At 43.0% G+C, this 12155-nt stretch overlaps 1 protein-coding gene across 1 annotated transcript; it reads left to right on the top strand.

Annotated features, from left to right (window-relative positions):
* Positions 1-789: 789 nt before the first annotated feature.
* twist2 lies at positions 790-6034 on the top strand. Its single transcript, XM_004559222.4, has 2 exons — positions 790-1464; positions 3243-6034. Exon 1 carries the CDS (start codon positions 937-939, stop codon positions 1429-1431), a length of 495 nt encoding a protein of 164 aa, XP_004559279.1. The 5' UTR covers positions 790-936; the 3' UTR covers positions 1432-1464; positions 3243-6034.
* The last annotated feature ends 6121 nt before the right edge of the window (positions 6035-12155 follow it).

The following is a 12155-nucleotide window of genomic DNA, read 5'->3' as shown; positions in this document are numbered from 1 at the left end:
TCTGTGCGTAAATCGCCCTCCGCGGTGCGCATACTTTACACTGGCGTTAAAACTCTGTTTTTACGGTACACGGAAGGTTTGTGTGGCTGTAAAAGGCCTCGCAGGGAGCGACTGTGGCACAAAGCCTTCACTCTCCAAGAACAAATGGATTTTATACTGCAGTTAATTTGATAGTTTTATTGACCCTAAAGGCTCTGGCTCATGTTTTACTTTAATTCAAATCCAGCGACCTTTTAAGAAATCTGGAAAATATTTTTATGAGGAAAGACTGTTATTGTTATTATCATTATTATTATTAAACTTTAACTTTAAGATGTAAACTAACTATAGATATATGTCAAAAATATCATTGCAAATATTCCAAGAAGAACGAGACAATTTTTTTTTTTATTAAATTATTTTTTGTTAAATTATGAGTCATTTCATCATCTCAGTAAAAATAGTGAACGTAATTTTCTTCCACGTAAAGAAACTGTACTTTTTTTTCCTTCTAGGGACCACCGATGCTAAAAAGGGAAAAGAAAATAAGAGCAGAGTAAGTCGGTCATCCCTGGCCTCTGACAGTAAATACGAGTCTTGTTTAAGTCTTCTATGATACACGAAACCATGACTGGTCCCGCCCGCTTGCTGAACACCAAGGCGCACACTAGCTCCCCCTCCGCACCTCAAAACCCCTCCCCTTCCACTCTTAAACCTATTTAGCATCTGACGCCGGGATACCGTTTCCAAAAATATTGTAAGGAAAAAACTTCCTGCACGAGGAGAATCGTGCCAACCGCCACTTTGACCATAGTTCCTTCCAAAGTAAGACGCGCAGAGACCCATCTCGAAATTATTCCCCTCAGCTTCAAGGATATCTATACAATTTTTGTAACCACGGCTTCAAAGGTGGACAGCGTGTTTTCCTCTCTATCTCTGCATTTCTTCAAGAAAGAAATGGAAGAGGGCTCCAGTTCTCCGGTTTCCCCTGTGGATAGTCTGGTGACCAGCGAGGAGGAGCTGGACAGACAGCAGAAAAGCTTCGCGAGAAAGAGGAGGCACAGCAAAAAGTCCAGCGACGACAGCAGCGGCAGCAGCCCGGGTCCGGTGAAACGGGGGAAGAAGCCGAGTCCGAGCAGCACTCAGTCGTTCGAGGAGCTGCAGAACCAGCGGGTCCTGGCCAACGTCCGGGAGAGGCAACGGACTCAGTCTCTGAACGAGGCCTTTGCGTCTTTGCGCAAAATTATCCCCACACTGCCGTCGGACAAACTCAGCAAGATACAGACGCTGAAGCTGGCCTCCAGATACATCGACTTTCTCTGTCAGGTGCTGCAGAGCGACGAGATGGACAGCAAGATGTCCAGTTGCAGTTACGTAGCGCACGAAAGACTCAGTTATGCGTTCTCTGTGTGGAGGATGGAGGGCGCTTGGTCTATGTCAGCATCTCACTAGCACCCACAGACCGTCACTTCCAATGCCAAAGCGGTGGGTAGCACGAAGCCCGGAAAGAAAAAAGTCGATGATGTCAGTGTTTACAGCAGGAAAAAGAAGTAATAACGATGAAGGGCTCGTTTGTAAAGGCGCCGCTGTAGGCAGATATAACGCCTTATGGTAAAACGGTTATGAAGCGCATTATGGGAGTCATCCCCCAAATTCTGTTTATTTTCACTTTGAACTTTACTTAAAAAAAGAGTCGTTATCAGGTGACGACTTGACCACGTGTCTGGAGGGAAACTGTAGCCAGATGTGTAGGTGACAGGCATCCAGTGCGTCAAACGTGTCCCCGTCCCTTTTTTTAAATGTTCAAACTTTAAGCACGAGGCCGCAGCATCTTTTAAACCCTGCCTGTCCGCGCGCAAACTCTCGGGGACAGAATAATCCATGATATCAATTTGATGTTCCGAGACTTGAGTGAAGCAGAGGGATGTGAAAAATGGGCTCGTGTTTATTTGAAGGATTAGGCGGAGGAATGAATACAAATAATAGTTGCGGAACTTGTTTACATGCAGGCATTAAGTAGGTGCCACATCTGCTGCTCTCTTCTATTTATTGCCAAAAAATTAAGTTTTTTTTTTTTTAGTTTTTTTTAACTTTTGTAGTCCCTCTTATAAGGACCCTAGTTTTTCTTTTTTTTAAAGGGCCAAGACGCAGCTGTAGTGCCACTACGGGTAATTTATATCCACAACAGAGCGCCTTCCTGTGTGGAGACCGCAGGAATGGGCAGCTCCTGCGGCTGGACGGGGAAGTTCAGGCCAGTGCAAGACAACAAAAACAGAGCCCGCATTAACACGCAGGCTCGTTACTTTCTTCGGGCTTGCTTTGCTCCCTGATCTGGTGGACTGGTTACTCTACAGCTGACCTGCAGCTGGGACAGATGGCACTGTTTTGGAGGTTTTACTTTTAATTTGAGCTTTTTATTTTTATTTTAGCAAAGGGGTATTAAAGAGGGAGTAACAGTGACTCTATTAGTGATGTCAGTAATCAGGAATGCGTCTTGTTTTAGTCGCTGTAACCTTCCTTTAAATATCCGACAGGGCTCAGGGCCCGATGTGAAGATCGAAGCCTGTCCGGTCCTGACTGCTCCTCGGAGCTCCTCTGAATCTGATATCAGGCTCTTCACCGTGATTTGCTTTAAATTTGAAGGCGCATCCGCGACATGCTGGCTAGATTCAAAATATTCCGACGCGTGGCTTGATAGCGTTAAAAAGGCAGAGTTAAACCGGCGCTGGGGTTTCTCACGGGCTTCAGGTTTATCCAAAATATAGTTGGAATGAAAAGTAACAACAAACATTTTTTAATTTAGCAGCAAAATGAATAATTCACACCGGGCTGTGGACACACTGCGGGGCCTTTCAAAACAAACTGCGACCTTGGTGAGCCGCGTGATTTATTTCAATAATAACTCGGGGCTTAACTTTGCTCCGAGGAATTGGATTTTATTGTTTCAGGCTTGTCCACTAACGCCGAATTTACTCAGGTGCTTTAAAACCGAAGCCCAGAATAAAAGCAGCTGTGGAAGTACATTCGCATTCAAAACCACGCTGCTTCCCTGCCTCCATGTGGTTTTACTCAGCTCCGTGGCTAATAATTGATTCATTCATTAGTTCGCACGTGCTAATTGAGCCCTTACATGCGTAAAATACGCCAGATGTCCTCCCCCCGAAAAGCCAGAGCCGATAGATAGCCTGTCACTGTCCACACACGTGATCCCTCCTGATCAATAACATCTCCCCCACATTTCTTTCTCCCTGTTTCTTTTGCAGACTGTTAACTTCTACAAAGTATGAAGACCACAGGGATTATTGAAGAACCCATGGACCTCAAAGGAATGGCGCAGAGACGTAATGCGAGCCACAACTACAAACTCTCTGGGAGTGAGTGTGGATGTCGACCCATCGCACTGCTTCTGATCGTCCGGAGCAGTTTGTGGAAGAGAGAGCGGGGGAAGCAGGAAAAGAGCCAGAGCCCTGTGATGTGTGTAGGCCTAAAAGATGTTACAGCGAATAGCTCGGATTCACGGCCTGTATTCCACCAAAGCCATCCTTTAATCGTTTTTAGAAGTAAATATATTTTTGTGTTTTGTTTTGTTTTTTAAAGACTAAACCAAATTATAAATATATATAAATAAATGCATTTTGTAAATACTTGTGTAAGTACGCCTATAGCCTGTAAAGGGACCAATGCAATTTAGATTTTTTTTTCGCTGCATGGATTTAGTTCATCGACTTTCTTTAGCAAGTCTCCATCCAAACTCCGTCCAGTGTACATTTTCTTTGGTTTGTTTTGCTTATTTATTAAAACACGTATTTTTTGAAAGAAATACGTTCCGGTTTTTTTTTTTATTCGAGTTATATATTTTAGGCTAGAACATGTAGTTCTGCTGATTAAATTCAAATAAAAAATACATCAAAGAAATAAATATAAAATTAAAAAAAAAATTTAGCCAATTTTTTAGATGGGCGTAAAAGAATACGGCTCCCATGTAAACCACATTCTTTCCCTCTTTCTCCGCTGGGTGTGAGAACGTGCCCCTCCTCTTGTTATGGAAAGAAAACACCGAGAAAAAAAACAGACCATAAAATAATACAGCTTCATTAACAGTGCAGGAAACTCGAGCCAGTTTCAAACTGGGTCATATAAAATGTTTGTACGCTTAAATAACGAGTAATCATTTCAAATGGCGATGCCTTTGTGCTTCCTAACGAGCAGGGAGCCCCCAAAAAACCGCAGATAAGGACAATAACTCTGCCTGTAGTATGAAAAAAAAAAAACCCCAAAGACCCCTCCTAAATGACTGAAGAAATTCCTTTGAATCTCCGCTCAGTCAATACATCCAAACTGTTTACATGTCGTTTTCCCAGACGTGGTTAGATGCAATCTAAACACTAAAAGGACCTCATTGTTAACGTGGGGCTGTTAGTGTAAATGGATGGCTGACTCTTTGTGGCTATTTCAGCTGTGTACAGTGCACTGTGGGTCTGCTGCTGGAATAACTGGGTAGCCTAATTTTATCAACCAGTAAAACAAACGCCTGCCCCCTGGTTTAAATACAGCACTTTCAAATTACTTTTTCCCGCACTGAACCGCCGGCTTCTCCGGTGAAAAGCTGTATAAAGAATCAGCGATCTTCACTGAGCTGGTCTTATAAAATACTTGTGTTACTAAATATTTAACCCTCTACATGAGTGATGCTGAGTCTGATTTTTTCTTAATGGTCTTTGAACGCGGCCTCAATTAGGAGCCACCTGCAGCCACCGTGGCTTTATCCTCCTGTAGGTTTGTGAATATGGTAATGCGGCACTCTGCCGTCAAACACTTTTACTAAAAATAAAAGTGACGAGCATGTGGCAGTGTGAGGAGTCTGTGCAGCAGGGAGCCTCTTTTATTTTGAAAATCAAGAGCTTTCCATCACTTAGAAACCGAGAGTGACCTATATTTATTTCAACCTTTTAAAATAGATTGGTTTATATGATAAAGACGGTGTGACCAGTCCCAGTCTTACTGCTCGAGGAATGGCACGACCCTCCCTGCATGAAGGGTAAGGATCAGGCCATTGTAAATGTGGTGAATTTACACATGCTATACCTGAGCCGCATGGCAGCCAAAACACACTCACTGGAGTTTCTGTATAATAACAAGCGCATATTCCTGTGAGCTCTAACTAATTAATCTCTAAGAGTTTAAGCAATAATAGCCAGAATCCTTTTCTAAATCTTTCACAATGTTTCAAAAAAAATATGAACAGACGCCACAGTGTGCAGTCACTTTTGGCATGGTGGTCTTGGACGTTGTTGTGCAGCCCTTCCTACCAAGGCCGGCTTATCCATAGGAGCCCGTTTGATACCTGCTCATTATCCCAGGCCCTCACAGCTGAGCAGCACAGAATCACCCGGGGCCACCGCTCCAGTGGTGCGAGAGATCCAGATGTTTCCCGTAAAATCAGACGGAAAAAGCTACAAAACTTTAATTTGCACTAAAAAACGGAATAAAGTAAAGGTTTACACTCTGTGTGCCTCAAACGGTATTGTGTGTTCGTCTGGTTAAGTAAAAAAAAAAAAAAAAATCAAAGGTTAACCTTTTACCACTTTGAAGGGTGATGTTGGCTCAACTCTCTCTCTCTCTGTGTGTGTGTGTGTGTGTGTGTGTGTGTGTGTGTGTGTGTGTGTGTGTGTGTGTGTGTGTGTGTGTGTGTATTTGTTTGTATGTGTTTGCTGGCAAGGCTGGAAGTCAGCTGTGTAGGCTGCCACTGAGGGAATACACAAAGCATTAGTCAGGCTTCAAATATGCCTCAAAGTTTTGAGCCATATCTGATTTTTCTCTTTGGTTCCCCTGTTGTGAAGGTTTACTTTATCAAGTTAAGACTGATGAAACGGGTGATTAAAAAGGTATTCTTGCTAAGAAATTAAACTACTTTGAGCAAGACGGCTCTTTATTATTCAGTATTTTATGCATACACTGGCCTCACTAGAGGAGAAAAATGCTTCATGCAAACACAACAAAAGCTGCAAACAAGCCACATAAAGATCCTCCATCTGTCATAAAACAAATAAAAATGAAACTGCAGGCGTTTCTTTCTGTGTTTATATGAACCGGTGCTGACATTATGGACATCTTCACTAACAAAGCAATAAACTGCTGTGTATAAGGTAAATGAGCAGAAGTTCAAATGCGAGGAGAGAGTGTGTGATAGTTTGAGAGTTCAGAGAAACCTGGCAGAGACTGAGCTGTCGAGGCTGCCCTGAAAAAAACAGAAGATTCTGGCATTTTTCTTAAGCTCGTCTCCACCTTTCCTTCATTCCATCATTTATTCAGGCGCCCTGAGATCCTACACAGAAGCATGTGCCTGCATTACTGTCATATCTCAGGCTCATATTCTTAAATATGAGGATTTTATTTCTTCAAAGAAGGTGGAAACTCAATATTTTAGATTTTTCTTAAGCAGCTTTATGCCTCTTACAGTCACCACACGTCGTCACTCACAGTCAGCTCCTTCCTCTTCATCATGCATCTGCTGATTGCTGATTATGCTGATTACACTAACAGAAAGCGTTTGGTGTATGGGATAGTTTGTAATGACTGATCGTTGAATTCCACCAGCAAACCCTTTTTTTCCCTCAGTCTGCTTCGATCCTGACCTACAGCCTCAAACTTAACAGACTTTACACGACACTGCTGAGGTTCATCCTCCATTAATCCTACATTAAAGGGCGTGGCACTCTAAAGCACTCCTAAGTATCCTCATAACCCCGATTTTGTGTGTCTGTCATCGGCCCTATAAAAAGAAAAGTTCACTGCATGCACATAGTTCAGGTCTCATACCTACTCTCTGGCATCTCCGTGCTTATCAAAGGGTTTCCTGCATTTTACAGCTCTGAGTCGTAGTGTGCACATCATCCTCTCATCCCCACACTGCTGCCGTTCACTGCGTGTCTCTTTGGGGTATTTTATTTCCCCATTTTGTGTGACAAACACATCTGCAGTGCAGTTCTGAAAACACCTTTCACTTCTGATTTGTGATGTACTAAAAAAACCCGATCTGATGCTGCTGCCACGTGAAAAAAAGACAACGTCTGATCTGTCATGTTGTTTTCGTATCTCTCTGTATGAGATTACTGTTGTTATAAAAACAGTGAAGGCAATCACACTCAGTTCTGGAAAGCAGAGAGACCAAATTCCAAATTAATGTGGAGGCAGATGCTTTTGTTGAAATCCTCTCTGGGGTATGAAGTGTTATTTAGGAGTCTTTTATGACAGACTGTCAAAACAAAAGCTTTTTTTTGGAGCATCAATTGATATCAGGTCTGGATTGCATTAAGAAATAAATGTGATCAATTAAGCAATAGATAAAGTATAATTGCAGAGCACAAATATGCATGCAGCTGTGGCCTGGAGCTGCATTATGTGTGTTTATTATACATAACCTCTGGTGTTCTCTAAAGTCCATCTGACCTCAGCTTATATGCATGCACACATATATATAAACTGCATCCATTTCTGACTAACACAGCCAACATCTTTTATTGTGCATTTAAATATGTATTATCCCTTCATAAGATTGAAAAAAAAATTGTGTGAATCGTCACACCAAGTTAGAAAATATCCAACTTTAGCGTCAGTGATGTCAGCCAAACAATAATTGCAGCCTTGCTATCAGGTTCAGGCGAAGGACGGTGGAAGAACGAAACATTTCTTTAAGGTTTCACTGTTTTTTTTTACTCACAAACAAATACACACAAAAAAACACATTAGCTATAATAACAGTTGATCAATATTTCTAACTCACCCCATAGTGAGTTCGGCCAGACACCAACAAATCAGTGCTTTTGCTGGTAAACCACAGTTTACAAATATGAATATGTATAATTTCCCTTCACCGTGGCTGAGAGCCAGTAACGAGGCTGATAGCTGCTCACAGACAACGCAGTAAAATTTGATTTGTCTGCAGGCCGGGGAGGAGACGAGGGTCTGTGTTTGTAGGGTGATGTGCCCCCACCTTCCTTTGCGCATCATTAGCACTAGTGATGACTGCAGGGTCAGCAGGAGTCACCAGGTCACGCCACTTCAGGAGCCAACCTTCTCGTTTATTTTTCACTACATTCAAGAGAAATGAGAACTAAACAGCTAATATATTCATATATAATTTAAGGCAAAAATAAAATATTTACTCACTGCTTCGAAAACCCAAAAGGAATTTGTTGGTATTTTTTTCCACTCTGCACAGGCACCACTATAAACGCTGAGGTCCATCTGTAGGACACAGCGGTTAAATCCACATCACAGTTCAAGCCGTCTGAAGACCTGGAGACGCCGCTGGTGGCACGGCTTCAAACAAGCAACATTCGGATTCATGATTACGATTACTGTGGAATTAAAAACAATAGACAATAATGTTATTAGTAGCATATCTAGAGAACATTTGTAAATAATAATAACAGCATCAATTTTCTCAGTCACTTCAATGTCACTGCAAGGCGCTTAACTATATTTTGTAAGATAAAGACCCCGCAATTATACAGAGAAGACAAACACAATTAAAAAAAAAAAAACCTATGTGCAAGCATCTAGCAACAGTGGGAAGGAAAAACTTCCTTTTAACAGGAAGAAACCTCCGGCAGAACCAAGCTCAGGGAGGGGCGGGGCCATCTGCTGGTTGGGAGGGAGGGAGACGGGAAAAGACGGGCTGTGGAAGAGCGCCAGAGATTAATAATAACTAATTATGCAGAAAGGTGTATAAACACACAGTGAGTGAAGAAGCAACAACCAGGGCATCATGGGAACTCCCCAGCAGCAATGACCTAAGTCGGTGTAACTAAGGGAGGGTTCAGGGTGACCCGATCCAGCCCTGACTATACGCTTTATGAAAAAGGAAAGTTTTAAACCTAATCTTGAAAGTAGAGGAGGTGTCTTCCAAATCCAAACTGGAAGCTGGTTCCACAGAAGAGATGCCTGAAAGCTGAAGGCTCTGCCTCCAGTTCTCTAGGAACAACAAGTAAGCCCACAGTCTGAGTGCAAAATACTGTTTTGGGTGTGATAATGCACTGAGATGGGGTCTAACAATTAAAGACCCTGTATATGAGGAGAAATTGTAAATGGCCTGTATTTGTATAGCACTATACTAGACCCTAAGGACCCCAAAGCGCTTTACACATCCAGTCATCCACCCATTCACACACTGGTGATGGCAAGCTACGTTGTAGCCACAGCCACCCTGGGGCGCACTGACAGAGGCGAGGCTGCGGGGCTCGAACCGGCAACCTTCCGATTACAAGGCAAACTCCCAACTCTTGAGCCACGATCGAAGGATTTTAAATTGTCCTTCGCCTCCTCCAGAACCACAGTGTGCTCAGCCACACCTCAACGACATCTCAGGAACAGCTGAATAACAAACCACAGTGCCCGAGGCATTGATCTGGCCCTCAAAATCCCCAAATACCAAACTAATCAAGCATCTGTGGGATGTGGAAGAACAGCCTGATCCACGGAGTCTCCATCAGACAATCCACAGGACCCAAAGGATCCGCTGCTAATGTCCTTGTTATAGACGACCGCAGGACGTCCACAGCGGTCCCGTGGAAATTCCCAGATGGGTTTATGGTTGTTCTGTTGGCAAGAGGCAGACCTACACAACATTAAGCATGTGGTTTTAATGTGGCTGATCAGTGGATGTACAGTATGTGCTGCTGTCCGTCACTGAACTTCGTACTTAGTCCTGAAACCCAAGCTGAGAGTGACCTACTGTTGTTCTGTTTGCAGAGCCTTCCAGCCATGTGTGTGTCTTTCCATTTTTGATGTCAGCGCACACCGAACAGTAGACTAAACACACACAGTAGCAAGATAAGCAAATGCTGCACAGCTTTTCAAATACACTATGGATCAGAAGTGTCAGCCGGACTGACGGAACATCCGATGGAAAGAACAGCAAACGGCCCCAGGCTCCTCACGTTCATTTCCATTGTTTCCAAAGTCATGCTTGGAATAGAAGAAGTCGAGAGAAACTGCTGGATTTGTTCTAATTTTGTGTCTAACATTTCGTCGACCTTTCCTTCTCCAAGACTTCACAGACATTACTCGACTGGGCCGCCTCTGTGATCCCAACGTACATGTTTGTTAGGACCTGTTAAATATAGCTGATGTTTGTGTGCTGAAGATCCAAATTTAATTCTAATGACTCTCTTCTATAATTAGTTTTATATGTCATCCAAGCAACTGGCCAAAGCCTCATCGCCCATTTGGAGTCACTCGAACCTGCAATTAAAAAGTGCGGCGATGAGCACAGCTGGGAGGATGAGGCCTTTTTTTACGCATACGGGCGGCTGGGTAATGACAGAGCTGACTGATAACGGCTGACGCTGGAGGAAGATGAGCAAGGCAAGAAAGCTGCGGCAGACCAGAATGTCACTGCAGGGAAATGAGAGGGAAACAAAATAAGGGGTGGGGGGTTCTGACTTTTCAGTTCTTTGTTGTGGAAGAAGAAACCATCTTGTGGGTTGAGCTTCAGGAGGGGGGAAAGTTCAACTAGCAGGGCTTCACCCGTTCTCTGACCTGACCTGACTTAGAGGCCACGGGGGTTGTGTGTCACTGCATAGCGGGAATACGGTGAACTTAAGGTGAGACGGGCAGTCTGTGTGTGTCACAGGCACGCCATTAGAGCATCTCAAGGCACAGAGGAACCATAAAAGAGCACATTCCCAGCTTTACTGTCGTTGTTTTTAGTAGTAGCGCTTTCAGAGCTCTTTTCAGCATCTCTAAGATGGTAAATATTGTCCCTCACGCCTCAGCTGAATGTCATTTTCTCAAGAAACCAGATGTTGTCTTCTCATTTGTCTTTTACACTGCATGGTGCTTCAAACCTGACAAGTCTACAAATCCTGCCGCAGTGGTGTTATTTACACTGTTACTCACTGAATTCAGACTCTGACCGAAAGCACAGCGATGTATATTTATTTGAGGGGAGGAAAGTCGGGATTGGCTTTGTTTGTTTTTGGACTGTTGTCTTAGCGTTAGTTCCACCACCATCAGGGATTCAACGCTGGTTAAGACCTTTGACCTCTCCAAATGGGTGTTTAATCCTGGTCAAAGCTACTGTGGGGCCCTTGTTGTCGTTCTTGCCAATGATGCCCACCTCTGGACGTAAAGGCACACTACCCCAATTTTACACTGAAGGCTGTTTGCAGGAACTGGGGAGCGCAACTTTGAATGTTAACATTTATAAAAACTTGTGTGCCTGCAGAGGGAGCTGTGTGCAGTGTGATAGCTTCTTTAGCTTCAGATTAGCTTTAATTTAGTGTGCCATCTTTCACTCTCATTATTTTAATTTGTATTATTTACTGTTGTCATTTATATTTTTATTAATTTAAATTTTTTTGGTCTTAAATCATTTGCTTGTTTTTGATGACTTTGTTAGTGCAGCACTTTGGTCGTCGTCTGTAGTGTTTAAATGTGCAATATAAATAAATTGACTCCGTTTTTTTGGCTGTTGGTTGGATTAAAGATTACAAGCTTGAAAGAAAAATCAAATCTGGGGATTTTCGGACCTTTAGCTTCTGTTAGAGCAGAATATCTGACCAAACAGTCTGCGGTCAATATACATCGCAGGAGATTTGGCCAAAAGCATATTAGTTTAACTGGCGAATCTACTGGGATACGCTCCAGGACTGGATAACCAGTTAAGAAAATGAATGCGTGGATGGACCATCATCATAAATATTAGCATGAGGTCCAGTTGACTATGACTGGAATTACTGGAGGCGAAGCTTGGCAGATTCAACCATCAGCTACACCCTGCTGTGTTGGCACACCTCTCGGTCAAACCATCCACCCTCCTGATTTTGACCTTGAACAGATCCAGATGGATGAGTTTTTTGCACTAGCCTTGGACTTGTGAGCTTTTTAATGCTGTAAAGTTTGATATTTACATTTTAACTATGGTATTGACTCACTTGGAAGTTGCCAGTTGGAAACTGCATGTCTGCAAGGCCAGATCAACCTCATCAGAATATCCTCAGAAACACAAGCCTTTCTCAGGCTCCATCTTTTTTGGAAATTTTACCAAGCGTGGCATTCATATGCAACCATATGATATGTTTATGCAGGATTAAACTCTGTCTAGTCTCCAACCATTACCCACCACAACAAACTGCTGCAAAGTAGCGATGGAAGCAGATACGGATATGCTG

The sequence above is a fragment of the Maylandia zebra genome, linkage group LG16 (genome assembly GCF_041146795.1).
Source record: "Maylandia zebra isolate NMK-2024a linkage group LG16, Mzebra_GT3a, whole genome shotgun sequence".
NCBI lineage: Eukaryota > Metazoa > Chordata > Actinopteri > Cichliformes > Cichlidae > Maylandia > Maylandia zebra.
Note: the sequence above shows the minus strand (reverse complement) of the source record. Positions and strands in the feature narration are given on the sequence as shown.

Excerpts from the sequence above, each read along its gene's own strand:
- twist2 (XM_004559222.4), top strand. The coding sequence starts at position 937 with ATGGAAGAGGGCTCCAGTTCTCCGGTTTCCCCTGTGGATAGTCTGGTG.